Genomic DNA, 20,098 nt, shown 5'->3' on the forward strand with positions numbered 1-20,098 from the left:
ATATTTCCGCATCTTGTCTCGTACATGGAGCTTAGGTATCTGTGTTCCACATTCAACCCATCTTCTCCATCTTGACCATGCTAGGAATTGCAGGTCCTATTACAGTGCTCTATATCAGTCATCTTCATCATTTTTTTTTTCAGACCAGCTGCTCCTACCAGGGGCACTCTAGCTTGTAAATGTAGCACTCATTCAAAGCATGGTGGCAGAGATTTAAAAAAGCTGCCGGGGTCCCAGCATCTCTCCTGGTTCTCTAGGCGCCGGGACTTTTGCCTCGAGGACTGAAACCTCGCTTTCGATGCCTGCACCTGCACTTGTCGATAAAGTGCTAGGCGCCGGAGCAGGGGCTCCAAATCGGAACCGTCGTCGCATCCGTTTTCTCGCAAAGAGGCGCCCCGATCGTCCAGATCAGGATGCAGCCCTCAAAGGAGGCAAAAGAGAGCTAGCAGGGCCTCGTGAACAGAGCACTGGGTTCGATGTCTTCGTGTGTGACGGGAGGTGCAGCATCCAGGTTTATGCGGTGAAAGAGCGTGCCCGTCTTCAATATTCTATTTTCAATTTTCCACATTTGACCCATTGGAGAACATGGATATAGCACTGGTGTTTCGTGATATTTGATACAGATGGAGCCTCTATCAATACTAGACCCCAAGCTATGGACACGGACATGCTACATCCAGTTACAAGTCCCAGGTTCAGTGGCGGGGCAGAGGGACAAAGAAAAAAAGAACCGACGAAAAAATCAATAAAAATGGGCAAATAAATCGCTGCCTGTCATTGAACCTTATCCGGCCCGCCAAAGCTAGCAGCGGCAGGTACTAAGCAGGCCGACCACTTTCCACTTTCCAACCCCGCCATCGTCAGACGCGCATCTTCATCCTCCTCATCCTTATCGATATTCCGCCATCAGTCATCCATTTCCGGCTTCACGACTCGGCTGCTCCTCCTCTTCTGCTCCTCTACAACAACATAACATCACCACCATCATCGCCACCGTCGTCACAGCATCGATCACAACAGAACTACCGGCTGCAAGACACAACCCCAGCACGGCACAGAGACAGAGACGAGACACCGCAGCAGCTGCCAGACCAGAACCTTGCTACTACTGTAGGCGCTGTGCTCCAGAATCCACCGTTGCAGGCGCTGGAAATGGCATAGCACAGCTGCAGCCTGTCACTGAGAATCACCACATACTCGTACATACTCGTACATACTCGTACATCAGTCCTGCCCCAAGGCAAATCGTCCATCACCAGGCCTGTCCTCGCATTACTAGCCGCAGGACTAATTACCTCTTCTATCCCATACCTGCACAGTACAGTACGGGGTTTCTGCCAGTGAGAAGAGTGAGTACTACAGCCCATCTGAGACACACTGGGCCAAAAGGTCCAGGTCTGCTTGCACAAGATACGGGGTGCCTTTTATGCATCCTCACGAGCCAAACCCCCGGCTCATGATCGGCCCAGTCTGCACAAACGAATGAAACGGCACACTTTGCACAGGGCAGCGGTTAACCTCGATTGGCAGCGTAGGTCTGGTGACTCGACAAACACAGCATACCCGCTTCCATACGACGTCCCGAAGTTGCGCACGCACGCACGGTACAGCTTTTCTTGGTGCGCCGCTGCGACAAACCACAGCTACGCTTTGGTTGGCTGTCCCTTTTTTCCCTCTCTCTTCTAGCCATCCTTCTGGCCACTAGCCGTCCAGATAGCGGAGCAGAGCAGCTTGCCGTCCTCATGCTACCAGTTTGCCAGCTTCGGACCTACGTCAACAGGTACTAGCTGTCGTTGCGATACGCCATCTCTACGCCAGGCCCTACGCCCTGCTCTACACTCCAATTTTTTTTTTTTGGTTGCTCCATCTCCATCACCCTGCTCTCTACGCATCTCTACGCATCTACGCTCATCTCTGCCGCCTCCCTCGCATTCCAGACGAGCTCGCGGCAGCCCAGGTTAGCTCTCCCAAGACCCCAGGAGCTCGTGCTTCGACGCCCGTCAGCCCGCTCGCTGCTCTTGTCTCGACCACCATCCATCTCCCAGGTGGGGTTCCCTCTACATCTGCCGCCAGGCGTCACCTCAAGCCCTCATGTCACTTGGACCAACCGTTGCGCAACAACCTTGAATCTTGCTCTCTCTCCGCATCCCTATCTTGCCCCATCTCTCTCTTTTTTCCTCCCTGATTTTTTTTTCTCTTCCCTGCAAGGGCATTACGCATCGCCCAAGCGCAGTCGACGAGCTTCGGCATCGAGCTTACCTATTCTTCCACATTTATAGAGTGTCGACCTCCGCTACTGCTCCATCTAGCCGCATCGGCCCTATCGCATGCCAGGCGGCAAGCTTTGCACCCGCACGACCTTTGCGCCGTTGTCGGTAAATCGATAGATTTGTCCACGAGCTCACGCAGCGACGTTTTCTCGACTGTACCATTCGTATTATACATTTGACCACGACGGCCGCCATCGCGCGACTTCCTGAGACATCGACAAACGTTTGACCGCCGGTCGTACCGCCGAATCGATTTCTCGCAACGCCATCTGCTGATACCGTTTCCCCTCATCCTCATCCTCTCCCCCCCTCCTCCCTCCTTGTACCAACATCCGATCGACGTCTCGCATAAACGATTTAAACATGGCCGGGCTATTCAGGAAGGTGTATGACTGGTTGTTGAGGACGTTTTGGTGAGTCGCTCTACTGCGCCGGAATTAGAGGCGGGGGTTCCACGATACACTGGGTGGTGGTGGTGTGTGTGGCGTTGCTGTGTGTAGATGCTGCCCGTGCTGCGAACCCGAAGCCTGTCCCGCGCTTGACCCATGTGTATGTGTCTGTGCCTGTGAGATCTGACTGGTGACGACAGGGCGATGGAAATGGAAGTGACCATGGTTGGTCTGCAAAATGCCGGAAAGACATCGTTGCTGCGAGTACTGGCTGTAGGTTTTCCCCTTGCCACACCTTGCTGCTTGGGGCCAGGCTGACTGAGTTGTTGGGATGATCCTTTAGGGTGGAGAGTTTACTCTTGAGTAAGTGCATACCCCTTCCATTGCCCCATCTCCCTTCTGCCTCTTCCTGCTGCCATGGATGATCTGCCGTGGAGGATCTGCAGTGGCCAGCTGCTCCTCTCGGAACCATGGCAAGCATGGCAACCCCTGAAGATGAGTTGAACATGTCGGTCCAGTTACTGACTGCGAGTCTTGTGTAGCTCGATTCCGACGGTCGGGTTCAATATGAAGCGTGTGCAACGGGGGCATGTTACACTAAAATGCTGGGATATTGGTGGGCAGCCGCGCTTTCGCACCATGTGGGAGCGGTATTGCCGTGGTGTCAACGCCATCGTCTTCATCGTAGACATTGCGGATGTAGAGCTCATCCCCCAGGCCAAGGAGGAGCTTCACTCCCTCATGGCCCACCCGTCTCTAGGGGGAATCCCCTTGCTTGTTCTCGGCAACAAGTCTGACCTTCCAGAGAAGCTGTCCGTCGATGAGCTGATTGATGAGCTGGACCTGAAAAGCATCCAGCACCGTGAGGTCTGCTGTTACGGCATTAGTGCCAAGCACGAGACAAATCTCGACGCTGTGGTGCAGTTCCTGGTGAAGTGGGCTGGTCGATGAAGGTCTTTGCCTTGTGTGCCCGGACAAGCAGACGACTGAGCAGCCGCTTGGTGGTCTCAAGCCAGCACATGACCTATGCTTGGGAGCAACAAGACCAGGACGAAGAAGGATGCTGACCATTAATCCCCCTAATGCCCCAGAACTCCCCCAAGTGCGAGAGGTCGACTAGACCTGGCACCTTTTTGAGCGAACCCACAGCCTCTTCCTCCGGCCTGTGCGGCGTGGAGGCGAGATATTTCCGGACGGACGACAGTTGGTATATAAATTTCCTCTCTCACGAACTCTCATGAAAGATGATGGCGACCATGGCAACATTTTGTTTTTGTTTTTGCCCTCGACGGGGGCTGGCCTTTTTGACTAATCCCCCCTTTGGCTCCTGGCATGGACGGAAGTAGAGACGGCGGCATCCGGAGGCATCGAGTGTGAGATATAGAAAACGGAACCGGGGCTTGGAGCATGGTGGGCACTTGCCCGGTGTGTTTGTGTGATTTGCCCCCCCTTTTGCCCAGTTTCTTTGGTTTGGATAAGTTGCGATGTTTTTTGTTTCCCCTCCCGCGGACAAGATCAACTCCGAGGCGCGCCTATGTATAGCAAGCGATCCGGGCGATGAGATATGAATGATGATTTATAGCATTTTGTGAGAACAAGGAAAACAAGAACAAAAAACGAAAACAGACACAGACACAGACATGCTCCTCAACGGGACCCGGTGATACAGGTCGATCAAGGCTGGCGACGTGCGAGGAGAGCTTCAGCTTCCTATTTGCACGCTGTCAAGCCAGAGAGTGAGTGAGCTGTAAGCATAGGCCTGTACATGTATATGTAGAATGTAAAAGAATCATCATCTGGAGACCTGGAAATCAAGAAGATCCGTGGAGTGTCCCGGGTGTTTGGTCCTGGCAGCCAAGGTAGGAAAGGTCATGGATGGGGATGCGCGGGGCTTGGACGAGGGATGGAGTTGATTGGTGGGCGTGTGGGGTTAGTGATCCCATCACCACCAAAAGCAGCCGATGAGAAGAATCGAAAGGAAATGTGGCTTGCTGATTGACGAGGAAAAAAAGAAAAAAGCAGAGAAGAGGAGTGAATAGCACTGACCCAAGTATAAAAAACAAAAAGAAACGAATGTAGGGAGGGGGGAAAGAAAGAAAAGAAAGAACGAAGAGCACGGCAAAGACGGTGGGTTGACGGATCTCGAGGCTACACACGGACCACTTGATGCGTTGGCCAACTCATCACTGCAGTTGACAAGCGCCGCATTCCCTGTCTGGTGATTTGCTTGGGGGTTTGTTTTTTTGCTGGGGGTGGTTTTTTTCTCTTTTCTGGTTTAGGGGATGGGGAGGGGTTTACGGGTATTGCTACGGTTGTTTTTTGTTATTTGATTTGCTTGTGATTTTTGGCTATTTTATTTTATTTTGTTTTTTTCTATTGTATCATGCTGTGGTTGTCTGATTTTTTATTTTTTTATTTTATAGAGGTAGTATACTGTTGTAGTAGTAGTAGCAGTAGTATATGGCGCATGTGCATGTGCATGGTGCAGCCGCGCATGTCTTATGCTCTATGATGTGATGGTCGTCTTCCGCCCAGAAGAGACAAAACATCCATGTACTGTACATACACATACACGACAAGAGAGAAGAAAAACATGTGTGTGTGTGTGTGTACCCGTCAAACGGTATCCGGAAACGGGGGGGGTTAAGAGAGAGACCGGGGTGGTTTGTGTCTGCTTTAGTGGTGGGATGAGCAAGAAAATGCCAGCGCATCAAGTAGGGGTGGGTTATTTATTTGTCGGGGGTGGGCATGGGAGGCTGAGAATGGAGATGGGACATGGAACATGGAGATTTTTGTACGAGTAAAAAGGTAAGGTTACTCTGACTGCGGGTTTGTTTTGTATGGATGGATGGGGGAAGATGGGGGTTTTGGTGATAAGATGGGATATGTTTTACGGGGTTTGTTGATCTTTTTTTGTTAGGTGTTTTGTTTTTCTAACTGGGATTCTCTTGTATTATGGGCGTTGATGGTGAGTCTGGGAGGACGGCAGAGAGAGAGCATGGGGGCTGGACCACGGTGAGTGATGTGAGTACAATATGATGATGATGATGATGCAACGGAGCATTGAGCGGAAAAATGAAGCAGCTGGTCATTTGCCTGCCGTGCTGGACCAATCTCATGTCAAAGCGAAGAGAATTTTTCTTTTTTCACCACTCTCTTCCGTCTCTTGCAGGAGAATTTTTGTTGAGGTTGCAGGAGGCTGAAATGCATGCATGGATTCGCTGTTAAAAACTGCTGCTGCGGCGGGCATTGTTGAGAGAGGCTTTTTCTTTTCGAGTCTTTCGACCGAAAATGCCTACCTACCTATGCAATGTGTATGCCATGTACATGTAATGTAATGTAGTGCGTAGCAGAGTGCATATGCAGCATGAAAAAAATAATGTCAGAGGAAACGTACGAAAAAAACGAATGAAATGAAAATGATATGGTATGATATGACAAGAGGAGATAAAGAGGGGGGATGAGGGTGGTGTTTATAGGGTTCTGCAGGTAATAAAGTGAGAAGCCCGGTTTGATGACATGGCAGCGGGTGTTTGGGCGGATAAGGGAAGACGGACGATGTAAGGGAGTTGAGGGTTTTTGTTTTTGTTTTTTAGGGGACATGCTAATGCGATGTAATGTATGTAATGCGTGTGTGCGTAGATGGGTGGGTTTGTGGGTGCGGTGTTATGTATGTCTATGTGGTTTGATGGGATGGGTTAAGTTGAGGTCGTGGTTGAAGGGGATTTGTTCGCGTGAGGGCTGGGTGAGGAGGGGAAATGCGGCGATGAGGGGTAGGAGATTGAAGGGAGGAGGATGACGATGCTGAGGGTTTTGAAGAGGGGGAATGAGATGTGAGAAGAGTAGAGAAGATTAGGTGTTAAATTGATGTTATTATGAAGAGATATACGGAGTACATATGTTGCTCAGAGGGTTGGAGTGAGATACATCTTGGGTATAATACGGTGTAGAAGAGAGTCTAATAGTGTAAAAGTGATGCTCGGATCTCGCTGTGATCAAGTGCCGCAGCCGCATCTCTCATGGTAGATAGGATAGTCACTAGCCGATACGACAAAGAGTCTAGATTTCACCAACAGACAACTTATTCGAAAGATGCAGTTCAAATTCAGTTAGTTAGTCCGGTTGGGCAGCCAGACGCTGCATCTGCCACTATCCTGGCTGCAACAAAACAGCAAACGACGTCACTGTTTTGGGTGTCAACGAACAATACAGGTCCGCCCCCACCTTTGGATGAATGCAGGCATTTTTAGATATTCCCTTTCTCTCTCCTCACTTTTTGTTTTTTTTTTCTTTCTCATCGTGGCTTTTTACATTGGAGTTAGGGGAGTAGACGTTGCTTTGTTTGTTTCTCTGTTTTCTGGGAGTTTCTTTTTTCTCTTTTAGAGTTGAAAAGGGCGTTGTTTTTAAAGGTTGGAATTGCTTTTTAAAAAAGAAGGTTGGCAGAGGTGAATGTGAGTATTGATGTGATGTTATTGAAGATGATGACTCTTTGGAAGAGGGGACTGACATGTGAAAATATAGCCAGGCACCTCTTAGAAAATGGAGTTTTGACATTTGACTGGCGAGACACACTACGCTTGACAGCAGTAGGTACCAACCAACAACCATTCCATATTAATGAGCATTGAGAGACTAATTCTATTTTTTTTTATACAGGATGTGTGTCTTTAATTTCCAAATTTCTGTTCTTCACCTTCATTTTTCGGCTTTGTTTCCACACGGTAAAACAGTGTGAGAACAACAGCCAGTGGCCAATGCACCTTTTGGCTGGGCTGAGGCGTAACAGACAACACACTGCCTTCACCGATATACAGAGAACAGCGTCAATGACACTTCTCACGCGACGCTGACAAGTGTCATTGATGCTGCACATATGTAGGGAGCGGGATGGGGCAGTCTGTTCTTCTGGCTTGCTCCCAAAAGGAGTGTTGGCAGCTCTTATTTCATCAACTTTCTTTAATGGACACCAAAAATGGCATTAATGGTAATGGGATAATGGGAGGAGGCAGGGTAAGAGAATGGCTGAGGCAAATCTTCATTTTTTATTCACATTCACTTCTTGGATTGTGTGCTCTTGAGCATCCATTCCTTGCTTCATTAGACAATATTGGTTATAATGGCATACACGTCTCAGCTCTATTTGGACTGTTTTTCTAATACAATATGCATGCGTGAAAGAACAATGACCAAGACTCCCTTGTACACCCAGCCAAAAGATAAAAAATAAAAAATAAAAAATAAAAAAAAAATCATAAAAAAAAATCATGTCCTGATTGCCTCCTTCCAAAAGAGAATATGCATAAATAATCAAGCATAAATAATCAAGGATAATCCGTAAAACCAGCCGACTTGCCGCTCCTGTCCAGCAGGTACTTATACTTGTCGCCCTCCCTCCGCAGCACTGGCGGAATGTCCTGGTTCCGCTCGATCCTCTCAAACGTGTCGATATCCCGGCCCCAGACGTCCTTTCCGTCGCGGACCGCCTTGGCAATGTTGTCCTTGTTACGGAACTCTTCGTCATTCATCCACACGTGCGAGAAGCTGGCCATCTTGTTGAGGAACTGCTCCATGGTGGCGAAGCAGCTGCTGCAGTGCCAGGCGGCGTTGCTAAGGCGCGACTTGTCGAGGTCGCGCAGAAAGGGGACGCCGCCGTCGCCGTTGCGCAGGTTGGTCGGGCGGACGGTGCGCCAGCCCATGTAGTAGGTGGCCTGGGGGTGCGGCCACTCAGGCCCAGAGTGTAGGAACTGGAACGAGTAGTAGTAGAAGCGCGAGGCCAGCGTCAGGCGGCGCGGGAAGTTGCACGTCCGCAGCAGGAACAGCGACTCGGGGCGCGGGATCTCGTCGACGTCGGCCACGAGGATGACATCGCCGTAGACGGGGGCGGCGCGGCCGGCCAGCTTGGGGAAGACCTGGTCGTACATGGCGTCGCGCTGCAGATCCTCATAGTCCCAGGGCCGCTTGGGGTCGAAGGACGCGGGAAAGGTGAGCTGGTGGTAGACCATCTTGTCGTGGAAGCGGCGAAAGCGCTCCCAGCTGGCCAGCACCGTCAGCGGCTTGTCGTTGCCCTGGAACGTCTTGGGCGACTCGACAATGACAAAGTAGTCGACGTGGTCGTAGAGCGTCTCGAGGCGGATCTCCATCCAGTCCAGCTCCGTGTTGACCATGAAGAGGTCGTAGATCTTGCGCTCGCCCGACTGCGACTGCGGCGCGAAGACGGTGTAGCCGTGGGCGTCGCAAAAGGCCCGCGCCTGGGGGGAGGCGTAGTAGTCGCGCGCCCGGGACGAGAAGTTGAGGTGCGAGGGCAGCTCTTCGCCTAGAACGAGGTCGAGGTTGGAGATGCGGCGGAGCTCGGGGTGCGAGGCGAGGAGAGGCTGGCCGAGGAGCCAGTAGGACAGGCTGAGCAGCCCGGCGACGAAGACGAGAGAAGTAACCCGGGAGGCCATGTTTGCGGTTTCTATCTCATCTCATTGCTGGAGAGAGGAAGTGCTGTTGGAGAGAGCGAGAGAGATGGAGAGCGACAGAGAGAGCGCGAGACGGAGAGAGAGCGAAAGAGATGATGAGCTGCGTAGGATCGCCGGAATACGATGGATGGGCAGAAAAAAAGCCACGCACAGGGATCGACGCGTAGAGAAAACGCCGTGCAGTAGGCCTAGATTATCGGATTATCACGCCAGCTCTGGTACTGTAGTCGAATCGAATCCCGGCTATTGGAACAAGGGTCTCGTCCCTCTCTTTTTTTCTGCTTGTCGCACCTCTGCCCTTTTCTAGTCCATGATTCGCACGAGTGAGATGATACGAGTAAAGCTACGACACAAACGGCGTTGGCCGTCAGCAGAGCATGAGGGTCCCCCCATGGCTGTGGTTATGGTGCCTGGCTTTTAGTGTTTAGTGTCACGGTACAAGTACCCGCAAGCGGAAGTTGTTAGGTTGGATTATTGATGGTGTCAGATTCATTGCGACGATGCCGGGGAGGGCAAGGGATGAACAATTGGTAAGAGAAAAAAATGGTGGTCAAACGAGAGAGGAAGAAGAGATTTGAGGAATTGGTTTAATTGGGCACACGAGGCCTTATAAGGAGGCTTTGATGCGCTGGAAAGGGGGAATTGATGCCAAGAAGCCGCTCTCCCTTGGCTGCGGTGCGACACGGCCGCTGAAGAAATTGCGTAGCGAGAGACTTGCAGGGGGTTGTACGTGTATTTACAAAGCTGCCAATTTGCATGTCCTGTGGCTTTTACAGAGGCAATTAATGCTTTAGCTTGTTGTTAGAGGAAATAAGTTGAGATTTGTAAATTTTAGTAGAAGATTGGTTCTTGAAACTGTGTGGATGATGCTGCATACCTAGTAGGGAGATGAAGCTGTAAGTACTCCAACTGGTAATGGTTTGAATGGAATGGATGGGATTAGTAGTAACAGCTTGGCGCAGAGGCGCAGAATGATGATGACTAAGCTTCTATTGTCAACTCTGTGTAACCCAAACAATGTATGCAGCTTGTGAGGTGATGAGGCATTGGCTGCAAATGTAAACTCATCAATGCATCCAGTCATGCAACCACTGCATTTAACCGCTAGATTAAAGAGCCGAGTTGGACAATTGCTGCATTGCCCTTGTGCCCTTGTGTCAACAGAGCAGCACTTGAGCCATCAGCCACAAGTATAGCCACAAGTAATTATAGTGCTGATGATAACAGTAGTGAAACCAAGAGTTAACAACAGTAGGAAAGACAGTCAGGGATAGTTCAAACTAATACTGGACTATCCTTATCATATCCTTCTAGAAGCAACTAAACAACCAAAGGGCGTCCGCGATTCCCACGGAGGGCGCAACATCGACATGTCCCGGCCCCCGGAGCCGGGGCGGAGCGGCTCATTGTTTAGCCCCTCCACAAACTGGCCTCGAAACCCCTCCACTCAATTGGAGGGCCGTTGAGTTCAATTTGTATATTAAAAACCACAGCATTTCAATGAGGGGCACGTTGTCTTCCCTGCATCTCGCCTCGGCGTCAAGCTCACGAGATTTTGTATATAAACAGACCGGACACCTCCTGAGACGCCAGTCGCCGTTCCTCACACGACGACATCTTTCCACCAGCCTCATCAGAAACAGCGCATCAGTTACCATGGGAATTGAAGTAGGAAATGCCTGGGTGGGCGTCAAGGGCGCTGGATCGCTCGATTTGAGAAGTGAGAGCTTAAGGAAACGACATTCATACTCAATCAAGACCAGTCTGCTAACTTGCTTTACTCATAGGCGATGTCATGACGGTCCCCACGCCGTCCATGCTGGCAGCCATCTCCAACTGCACCCTCAGAGACGACGTCTTCAATGAGGATCCCACTACGCAGGACCTCGAGGCTCATGTGGCCAAGCTGGCTGGCAAGGAGGCCGGTCTGTTTGTTCTGTCAGGCACAATGGGTAACCAGGTGGCATTGCGAAGCCTCCTGGTCCAGCCTCCTCACGGCGTCCTTGCGGACCATCGCTCTCACATTATTCTCTACGAGGCTGGAGGGTTAGTTCTTTTCCTTCATTCTCTCTTTTCTAATCTCACTCTTGCTGTTTCCATTCATTATTAACATCCGTCTAAACAGCGTCTCTTCCCTGACCGGCGCCACTGTCAAGCCCGTCGTCCCCAAGAACGGCATCCATCTCACCCTTGAGGACATTAAAGCCAACGTCATCATCAGCGACAACGTCCACGACTGTCCCACCCGCGTCATCAGCCTCGAAAACACCCTCAACGGCATGGTCAACCCCCTGAGTGAGGTCAAGCGCATCTCCCAATTCGCCCGCGAAAACGGCATCAAGATGCACTGCGACGGCGCCCGGCTCTGGGAGGCTGTCGCTTCCGGCGCGGGTTCCCTGGATGAGTTTTGCGCGCAGTTTGACACAGTGAGCTTGTGCTTCTCCAAGGGGCTCGGAGCTCCCGTTGGCAGTATCATTGTTGGAGATAAGAAGACGTTGGAACACTGTCGGTGGACGCGCAAGTCTATTGGAGGCGGCATGAGGCAGCCGGGCTTCATCACAGCTGTGGCTAGGGTGGCTGTGGATGAGACATTCGGTACTGATTCTAAGGGAAGTGATGGTCTGTTGAAGCAGACTCATGAGATGGCGAAGAAGGTTGAGGCGCTGTGGACGGGCATGGGCGGAAAGCTGGTGCATCCGGTTCACACAAACATGGCCTGGGTGGACATTGAGGCGGCTGGTTGCAGCTTGGAGAAGTTTACGGAGCTGAGTGAGGCGGAGGGATTGAAGGTTGGTGGTGGACGATTAGTGACACACTACCAGATTGCGCAGAATGGCGAGGAGGTGCTCAAGCGGTTGGAGAGGGTGTTTAAGAAGGTGTTTGCTTAGAGGGAGATGAGTTGTCATGAACACACTGTTGTGCTCATGAGTACATTACAGATATACATACCATTAACGACACGATGTTTCTGCTATTGCAAGATGAAGTCTATGCGAGCATTTACCAGAGCATGGCATTCATTCACTGATACTGAGAAGCAACGTAAGCCTTCACCTAATAGCTTCGGTCAATTACACGCGGCATGCCACCAATTGCCACCGATCATCACATCCCATGAGCCTGCCAAAGCCACAACTTACCGACCATCTTCCCCAAACCTGTCCTTGTTTTCCTCACGACCTAGTTCTAGTGTCTTGGACCAAAGACACTACGGCCCGTTTACCCCAAGGCGGATACTCCGAAGGTGGTCACAAAGGTGAGCGATTGACTTTTCTTGCTGCCAATGATCTTATTTGGATTTACCGTGCCGTTGAGTTCGATGGGCCAACGGAAAGCGTCGGATGACCAATTGGTGCCGCCACGTTTGGGGGACGGGATTTCGGTGGGTGATGGTTTGTTGGTGCTTTTTGACGTCATGCAGTTTTTAAGTGTTCGATGGAAGCATGGGAGAAGCCTGGATGGGATAGTAAAGATAACACGATTCTCTTTTTTTCATCAATTGCTTCCTTGGAGGCATTTGAATAAGTGGATTCTCTATGTCGAGGGCAGCTTGATGAAACGTAGAGTGTTATTACAATACCATACCTCGTACATCCATACTCTATCGACACATGAAATCCCGTGTCATACATCAGCTTCTAAATAAGCATCATCAGAATAAAGAATAGGTGCATACAATAGCGCGTGCGGGGGCTGAACTAGCGCTGAAGGCGTTGGAGATGCTGTGGAGAAGCGTCGTGGGGGATTCGAATTGGCATCTACATGTCTCACGTACCTCAATCTCCTTATACTTGACTGAGATTAATCGAAGTGTTGGTTTCAGAAGGGAGATTCTAATAAATCATGTTAAGACAGCGGGCATAATACAAGTGTTAAAGAACATTCATTCTGTATGTAATTGTCGACAGGCCTTTGCTTGATCTTGACCAAAATCATTAGCACGAGTGACAACTCCAAAAGCCTCATACGACATCCCAAGCCACCACACCCCAAGCATCACAATAGTTCCCCCCGCAAACCGTCAACCACGGCACAAGCAAGTGCCAAGTTGGAGGGTGGACCAAAGACTTGGATTGGGCCATGATGATGCCAAGAGTCATATACTCTACTCTGCTTATATCGATGTAACCAACCTGTTCACCTATGTATGACAGGTAGCGAATTCCATCATCTTATAAATATCCCCGCGTAGCCCGGCGTCTGTGGTTTTGTGCCAATCCCTCCTTGATGAGAGGCAGCACTTGGGAATAAGTTCAGAATGCCTTCACTTCAATCCCTCGTAGCCTTCCTGGCGACAACTCTCTCCGTCCATGTACTCATAGTCAATGGCCTCTTCATCAATGGCTCTGTCATCGCCCCGTGCGACTCACCCATCTATTGCCATGGAGACATCCTCCGCGAAATCGAGCTAGCTCATCCCTTTTCCGACTCAAAGACTTTTGTAGACATGTAAGCCCGTCAAGAAGCTCATACACAATCTCCTCAACAATGGAAAGCTCACAAGCAATACCAGGCCCGCAAAGAGACCCCTCTCAGAAATCCAAGCCGCCTTCGACAAGCTCAAAAAACCCCTAACAAACGACTCCTCCCTCCAAACATTCCTCTCAACCTACTTCGCCGACGCCGGCGGCGAACTCGTCGAAGTGCCCCGTGCCAGCCTCACCACAAACCCGACCTTCCTCTCCAAAATCAACGACACCGTCATCAGGCAGTTCATCTCCAAAGTCATCGCCATCTGGCCCGACCTCACGCGCCGCTACTCCGGCAGCGCAGTCTCAAACTGCACGTCTTGTCCGAACAGCTTCATCCCCGTGAACCGCACGTTTGTCGTTGCGGGGGGACGCTTTCGGGAGCCGTATTACTGGGACTCGTATTGGATCATTGAGGGGCTGTTGAGGACTGGGGGAGCGTTTGTGGGGATTGCGAAGAATACGATTGAGAACTTTTTGGATTTTGTTGAGAGGTTTGGGTTTGTGCCGAACGGGGCGAGGTTGTATTATTTGAATCGTTCGCAGCCGCCGCTGTTGTCGCGGATGGTTCAGGTTTACATTGAGCATACGAATGACACGAGCATCTTGAGGAGAGCTCTGCCACTGCTGGTGAAAGAGCATGAGTTTTGGACGAAAAATAGGACGGTCAATGTCGACATCGGCAATAAGACGTATGTCTTGCAACAATACGCCGTACAAAACACTCAGCCGCGGCCAGAGTCCTTCCGTGAAGACTACATCACCGCCAATAACCGCTCCTATTACGCTGCCTCGGGTATCATCTATCCGGAAACAAAGCATCTAAACACCTCTCAGATGGAGGATTTATATGCGAATCTAGCTTCAGGCGCAGAGAGTGGCAACGACTACACCTCGCGCTGGCTGGCCAACCCGGCCGACGCAATGAGAGACGTCTATTTCCCACTTCGATCTCTCAATAACAAGGAAATCGTCCCCGTTGATCTCAACTCCATACTCTACGGCAACGAGCTGGCCATCTCAAGATTCTATAGACAGGCTGGTAACAGAACAGCCGCCCGCACCTGGAGCGCCCTCGCTGCCAATCGTAGCGCTTCCATCCAAGCTGTCTTCTGGAACGAGACTCTCTTCAGCTACTTTGACTACAACCTCACCTCTTCATCTCAAAACATCTACGTGCCCCTGGACAAGGACGCTCTCGCCGTTGATAGACGCACCGCTCCTCCCGGCAAACAAGTCCTGTTCCACGTTGGCCAATTCTACCCCCTGTGGACGGGTGCCGCTCCAGACTATCTCAAGAACAATCCATTTGCAGTGAGCCGCATCTTCGACCGCGTATCAAGCTATCTAGATACTCGTCCCGGTGGTATTCCCGCCAGCAACGTCAACACAGGTCAACAATGGGATCAGCCCAACGTCTGGCCGCCGCACATGCACATCCTCATGGAAAGCCTCAACAACGTCCCTGCAACATTCACCGCCCGCGATCCCGCGTACCAAGACGTCAAGCAGCTCGCTCTGCGTCTCGGCCAGCGGTACCTCGACTTCACCTTTTGCACATGGCGTGCCACGGGCGGCTCTACGTCCGAGACGCCCAAGTTGCAAGGGCTGACGGATCAGGACGTTGGCATCATGTTTGAAAAGTACGACGACAATTCTACCAATGCTGCTGGAGGAGGAGGCGAGTACGAGGTTGTCGAGGGTTTTGGATGGACTAATGGTGTTTTGCTGTGGGCTGCGGATACGTTTGGGAACCGGCTGAAGAGACCGCAGTGTGGAAATATCACGGCGGGTCATCCCGCGCCCTCGTCGTCGTCTTCTAAGAGGAGTGCGGTGCAGCTAGATTTGTGGGATGCGAGTAGGATTAAGAAGTTTGGAAAGAGGGCGGAGGGGACAGTGAGGAGGTCGTGAGTCAAGAGCTGTATATCTTCTGATTATAATGAATCTTAGTCTGCATTTTTGTTAAATAAGCATTTCAACATACCAAGTAACAGAGGTATTGCGTAGTTGAATGTTCAACAAATCCGTCCTTCATATTGCGTATTTACTTGTTTGTAGAGAATATGATACCCTCCTGTAGGTAAGTTAGGTCTCTGAAATCGAGAAAGTTGAGTAAATTTCTCGCATTTAAGCATCTCAAACAGCTCAACATATACGATACTTCTTGTGTTCTCAGTGTCGTTGCCGCTGTCATGATCAATTTATTCTCTATGAATGTGAAGAAGACCAGTCAAAAGTCTTGTATAGCCCCAGCTATCTTCAATGTCTAATGGTGGATGTTAGATGGCGGAAACTTCCATTAAAAGGACCTGGCTATCTGCAATATCCGGCGAATTATGCTCGATTGCCGAAAGTTCTCGCCAGAGCTCCCGATTATCTACGACACGAAGTCGACAAGATCAAGATCCCGTATGAAGGTATGAAGAATGAAAGGGGTATTCCACTCGGATCCGAGTGGCCAGGATGTGATAAGTCAGTCCCGAAAACCGTCTTGAGGTTAATTGGTGACGGGGGTATCTGCGATCATAACATCTGCTTCCCGCAAGACGGCAAACATAGCCTTCTAGCTCCCAATCTCTGCATAGATATAGTTGTTAAGTGAGAATATAAAACGTGATAACAGAGGAATATAGCAGATATAGTAGCAAATGCTTAAAGGAGGTGATGCTAGCAGAAAGCAGCCATAGCAGCAGATACTCGAGCAACCGGGTGTCCACTACCTTAATGAGCATATATAGTTGTAGACTAAAGGTTTTGCTTCGCGTCCTGCTCCGTCAATTGAACTTTACGCAATCGCCAGGCTGATGGATAGCCTATTCGCAGTGCTGAATAGCAACCATTTTGCTTTGCGTATGGTGTAAGCTCACACAGCCCCATAGACTGCACATGTAAGAAGGAGTGTCGTTGATTTGATCCAGAAATGAGAGTAAAATGGGTATGTTTAGGGGAAAAAATTGTTGAATAGATAACTAAAGAAATATCGTATCGTCATGTCTGTTTCCATCGGCATTCATATCTGTCATTTTTTAAGCATCCATCCATCGACCCAAATTCGTGTGCTATTCGTCCACCGCATTAATTTAAAACCCTCATCACGTCGTAAAAAACCCCAATACGTCTTCCTCCACATGGTTCATAAGGAAAAGATGAAAAGAAGGAAACCCATACTCTCTCAAGCCAAGTAAATGTAATCTCAGTCGTGTAACAACGTCTGTTATATCTGATCGCTGTCCATATCTGTCTCTGCCGTTGGTTGATCTTTAAAATACAGCCACTCCTCAAATCCCTCAATGCTCTCGAACTGTGGGAAGCTCTCTTGCACCTCCCCTTCTTTGTCAGGATACAGCACCGTCATGGTACGTATGCTTTCTTGCTCATTAGCGGGCAGTCGCCGTCTCATGTAGCAGAAATAAACGTAGAGGACCTGGCAGAGCTGCTTGAGGCGGCTCATAGTATTACCATCTCCACCATCATTAAGTTGCGATTCAGGCTCGGGTGTCGTGGAAGGTGATACACGTTCCCAATGGTAAGTCCACATGATTAAGCGGCGGCGGAGAGACATGAGGGTGCGACCGACTTCAAGAACTAGCTCATGGCAGATGCTAGGGTTGGCAAGGGCCTTTTTGAGCTGGTCGTAGAATTCGAGCTCTAGCTTACGCCCTATTATTCGTGACAATTGGGCTGCAGCGATGATAACTTGTCTTTGCTGTCCATCATCTGGGGCAAGGGTTGTCCCAAATTCATCGTCTATCGGCCCGTAGAGGTCATGAGACTTTGGCCTTAGAGTGTATGTGGCCCACGGAGCCATGTCATCCAGCGCAAGGAGCACATCGCATAGGGTGTCTCTATTCAACGGTTGACCATAGCTATCCCTAATGCATGTCTTCCACGTATCTTGTCTTTGGACCTTGAGTCCATTGATGAACTGTCGGAATGGATGGGGTATAGGGGAGCAGCTGGAGTTGATGTATACCCAACAGGCACGGATGTCAAGCTCGTAGAGTATTCCCTGTCTTCCGTATACGCGGATGCTGTCGTAATTTTTTCGCAGTTCGTCCAAGATGTGGAGTAGGTGTCTTATATTTATCTCTGAAGGTAACTCGATTGGTTGACGGAAGCCGTGGGCGGAAAGCGGATAAATCATGTGGAGAGCTATCAAAAAGGCCTCTCGTTAGTAAATGCTGGAATTTTATTCCTGCACAGGATGCCTCTTACCAAGTAAAACGGTGCTACCTTGTTGAACAAGTTCAAAGAAACTCGCAGGAACACATACAAATGGCTTAGGGGCACTACTACTGCTACTGGAGCACCGCAAGCAGTCCTTCCCATCTTCTCGACCCTCACACTGGCAAGAAACCACGTTAGTCATACACTGCATAACGGAGTAGGCAAGTGGGTTAAGTGAGTGGGTATGTAGAAAGATCAACAGGAGCCAAGGGTCTGAGATGGCTCCGAGGCGTTCACTTGATTCATGACTTACAATGACTTTGGCCATCTTACAGCCAATGCATACGGTCCGCTCGTTTCTCCTTCTAGTTGCGAGCTGCCGCCCCCCTTCACGCAAAGGCCCAGTGCGTTTCCCGCGAGGCTTCTTTGGAATTGGCTTTCCACTAGTCATACTTACACCACCTCTATCAGCCACCCCATGTGGTGGAGGTCTGGGAAGTAAAGGGACTTGTCCATTTGACGAACGCCTCTTTGATATTCCGGCATTCTGGGACCGATCCTGGGTATGGGCTCCACGGTTTCCATAGGGATAGAGATCCGGATCTAATGGACGATGGGGCCGTGTCATACTTGCAGTCCGAGGACGTTTGCCTTTACCTTTACCCCGAGAGAGAGTACTGGAGTTAGTCTCCGATGAGGGATAACCAGTGCTTGGATCGACACTTGGCGATGGTTGCCAAACACCCGGTTGAGAGGAGAATCCAGCACTTCCAATGGCCTGGATATATGTCTGAGGCTTGGCGTCATGCATCAAGTGGTTTGATTTTCCATAAACGACTTCCTGAGTATATTCTGGAATGTCTAGCATGGACATATTAGTCACTGCATCCTTCCTGTCGGTAGGATCGGACATAGTGACTGAGAGAGCGTCCTCTTGAGAGGAATAGCTAGAATTGGCGCTTGGGCTGGGCTGGCTGTAGCTAACGGCATGATGTAGCTGCCCTGGAGAGAGGGAAGGCTGTGCGACTGGGATACTTGACAAACCATCGGCTACAAGCGTCTGCGATGATCCAGGCAAGGAAAGAGACTCTGAAAGATAATTTTCTGGATAAAAAGGTGTAGGTTTCTTGTCAGGATACGGGACATCACGGTGAAGTTCTCGACCCGCGTGCTCATGGCCTTGTGGGGGTCCATATCGTGCCAATATGTGTGTGTCTGTTCCATGTTGCGGCCGATGGCTGCGACCGAGGCTGGACCCTTGACGAGAGGAGCTGAAAGCCCGGTCATCGTTATTGGCTGCACAGGGCTGCTGTCGAGGCCAATCAGAAGAAGAGTCAACTGGGGTAGAAACACCAAGAAAAGAGGAGTTCAATGCAGGCTGCGGGCTGCGCACATTGTTGCTCAGAAGAGAATTATGAATAGCAACAGGAAGAATTGGTCTAACAACTTCGGACGAGCTGGTGCCGCCGGATGTCGCATGATATTTGTGCGTGTCGTCGGCCTCAGCAGCGAAAGAGCTAAGTTTGAGAGTGAGTTAGCCGTGGCAATAATAGGATGCATACCGATAACATTAAATCGCCACCAACTAGTCAGTGCTTACCCATAAGAAGTGTCGGTTGGGGCCGCTTCAAGCATATTGCTTCCTCCGGTGAAAGAAGTAAGAAAATGCGGTTGTAAATCCACGACCATATCTTGGTGAAAAGATTGTGAGAAGGCCATGGCTGATTCAAGCTCTTTTATGAGCTTTCTTATCGAGGATAGAGACGAGAGGAAAGAAGATAGAACGGGAGAGAAGGGTTTAACTACTTCGTTGGAGCGTTGGAGTAGTAAAAAGGTCGAGGGCATGTATCCACACAAACCCATGCTGCCCATGCTGCCCATGCTGCCAGAGCCTCGCCATCTCTATTAGTGTGGTCGAATGGTGCCCAGTGGTGTGTTGCCTGACTTCGGTGTAAACCAGTACCGCGCGCCTTATTTCCCTTTGCATCTCCATCACTACCTGCATGGTCCTCAAGGTTCCCCGTACACCTGCTATACACTCCCCTCAGGAACATCACCTCCACCCCCCAGAGGCTCTGCGAGATGACATGGACAGGCGGATGCCAGGGCAAATGCAGGTCCTTTCTGACGATACCCATGGAAGCTGTTTGAGTGTTTCCACTGAATTGCGGCGATACAGAAATAGCCAACAGCAACGGGAGGCCCGAGAAACAGTATCACCGCTGTCAATCTTTGTTTCGTCAATATCGCAGATGCGGCTCTGCGTGGTTCCGCAAGTTCTGCGTTTCTAACTGGTTGAATTTCCAGCCCAACCTACGGCGCACCCGCCCATTAGAACCAAG

The 20,098-nt window shown here is 50.3% G+C and overlaps 6 protein-coding genes across 6 annotated transcripts; 3 read left to right on the forward strand and 3 right to left on the reverse strand.

Moving 5' to 3' along the window:
* Positions 1-2,442: 2,442 nt before the first annotated feature.
* Positions 2,443-3,752, forward strand: V8C40DRAFT_226068 (P-loop containing nucleoside triphosphate hydrolase protein). Its single transcript, XM_083212268.1, has 4 exons — positions 2,443-2,683; positions 2,860-2,932; positions 3,003-3,022; positions 3,202-3,752. The coding sequence occupies exons 1-4, from the start codon at positions 2,634-2,636 to the stop codon at positions 3,608-3,610; spliced, it is 552 nt and encodes a 183-aa protein (XP_083073168.1). The 5' UTR covers positions 2,443-2,633; the 3' UTR covers positions 3,611-3,752.
* A 2,118-nt stretch (positions 3,753-5,870) lies between these two features.
* On the reverse strand, positions 5,871-6,413 carry V8C40DRAFT_226110 (uncharacterized protein). The gene has a single exon (XM_083212269.1). It carries the CDS (start codon positions 6,260-6,262, stop codon positions 5,963-5,965), a length of 300 nt encoding a protein of 99 aa, XP_083073169.1. The 5' UTR covers positions 6,263-6,413; the 3' UTR covers positions 5,871-5,962.
* Positions 6,414-7,733: 1,320 nt separating this feature from the next.
* V8C40DRAFT_245643 (glycosyl transferase) lies at positions 7,734-9,685 on the reverse strand. Its single transcript, XM_083215949.1, has one exon. The coding sequence runs from the start codon at positions 9,100-9,102 to the stop codon at positions 7,981-7,983; it is 1,122 nt and encodes a 373-aa protein (XP_083073170.1). The 5' UTR covers positions 9,103-9,685; the 3' UTR covers positions 7,734-7,980.
* Positions 9,686-10,172: 487 nt separating this feature from the next.
* On the forward strand, positions 10,173-12,209 carry V8C40DRAFT_245646 (pyridoxal phosphate-dependent transferase). The gene is made up of 5 exons (XM_083215950.1): positions 10,173-10,322; positions 10,376-10,627; positions 10,690-10,840; positions 10,908-11,166; positions 11,246-12,209. The coding sequence occupies exons 3-5, from the start codon at positions 10,777-10,779 to the stop codon at positions 12,006-12,008; spliced, it is 1,086 nt and encodes a 361-aa protein (XP_083073171.1). The 5' UTR covers positions 10,173-10,322; positions 10,376-10,627; positions 10,690-10,776; the 3' UTR covers positions 12,009-12,209.
* A 1,032-nt stretch (positions 12,210-13,241) lies between these two features.
* Positions 13,242-15,511, forward strand: V8C40DRAFT_287601 (Six-hairpin glycosidase-like protein). The gene is made up of 2 exons (XM_083222739.1): positions 13,242-13,569; positions 13,634-15,511. Exons 1-2 carry the CDS (start codon positions 13,379-13,381, stop codon positions 15,498-15,500), a joined length of 2,058 nt encoding a protein of 685 aa, XP_083073172.1. The 5' UTR covers positions 13,242-13,378; the 3' UTR covers positions 15,501-15,511.
* A 1,292-nt stretch (positions 15,512-16,803) lies between these two features.
* On the reverse strand, positions 16,804-18,567 carry V8C40DRAFT_274990 (uncharacterized protein; the record flags this gene model as incomplete). The annotated part of the gene is made up of 3 exons (XM_083220658.1): positions 16,804-17,741; positions 17,805-17,934; positions 18,070-18,567. The coding sequence occupies 3 exons, from the start codon at positions 18,565-18,567 to the stop codon at positions 16,804-16,806; spliced, it is 1,566 nt and encodes a 521-aa protein (XP_083073173.1).
* Positions 18,568-20,098: the final 1,531 nt, after the last annotated feature.

This window comes from Trichoderma camerunense (genome assembly GCF_050948025.1).
Source record: "Trichoderma camerunense strain CBS 138272 chromosome Unknown V8C40scaffold_9, whole genome shotgun sequence".
NCBI classification, from domain to species: Eukaryota; Fungi; Ascomycota; class Sordariomycetes; order Hypocreales; family Hypocreaceae; genus Trichoderma; species Trichoderma camerunense.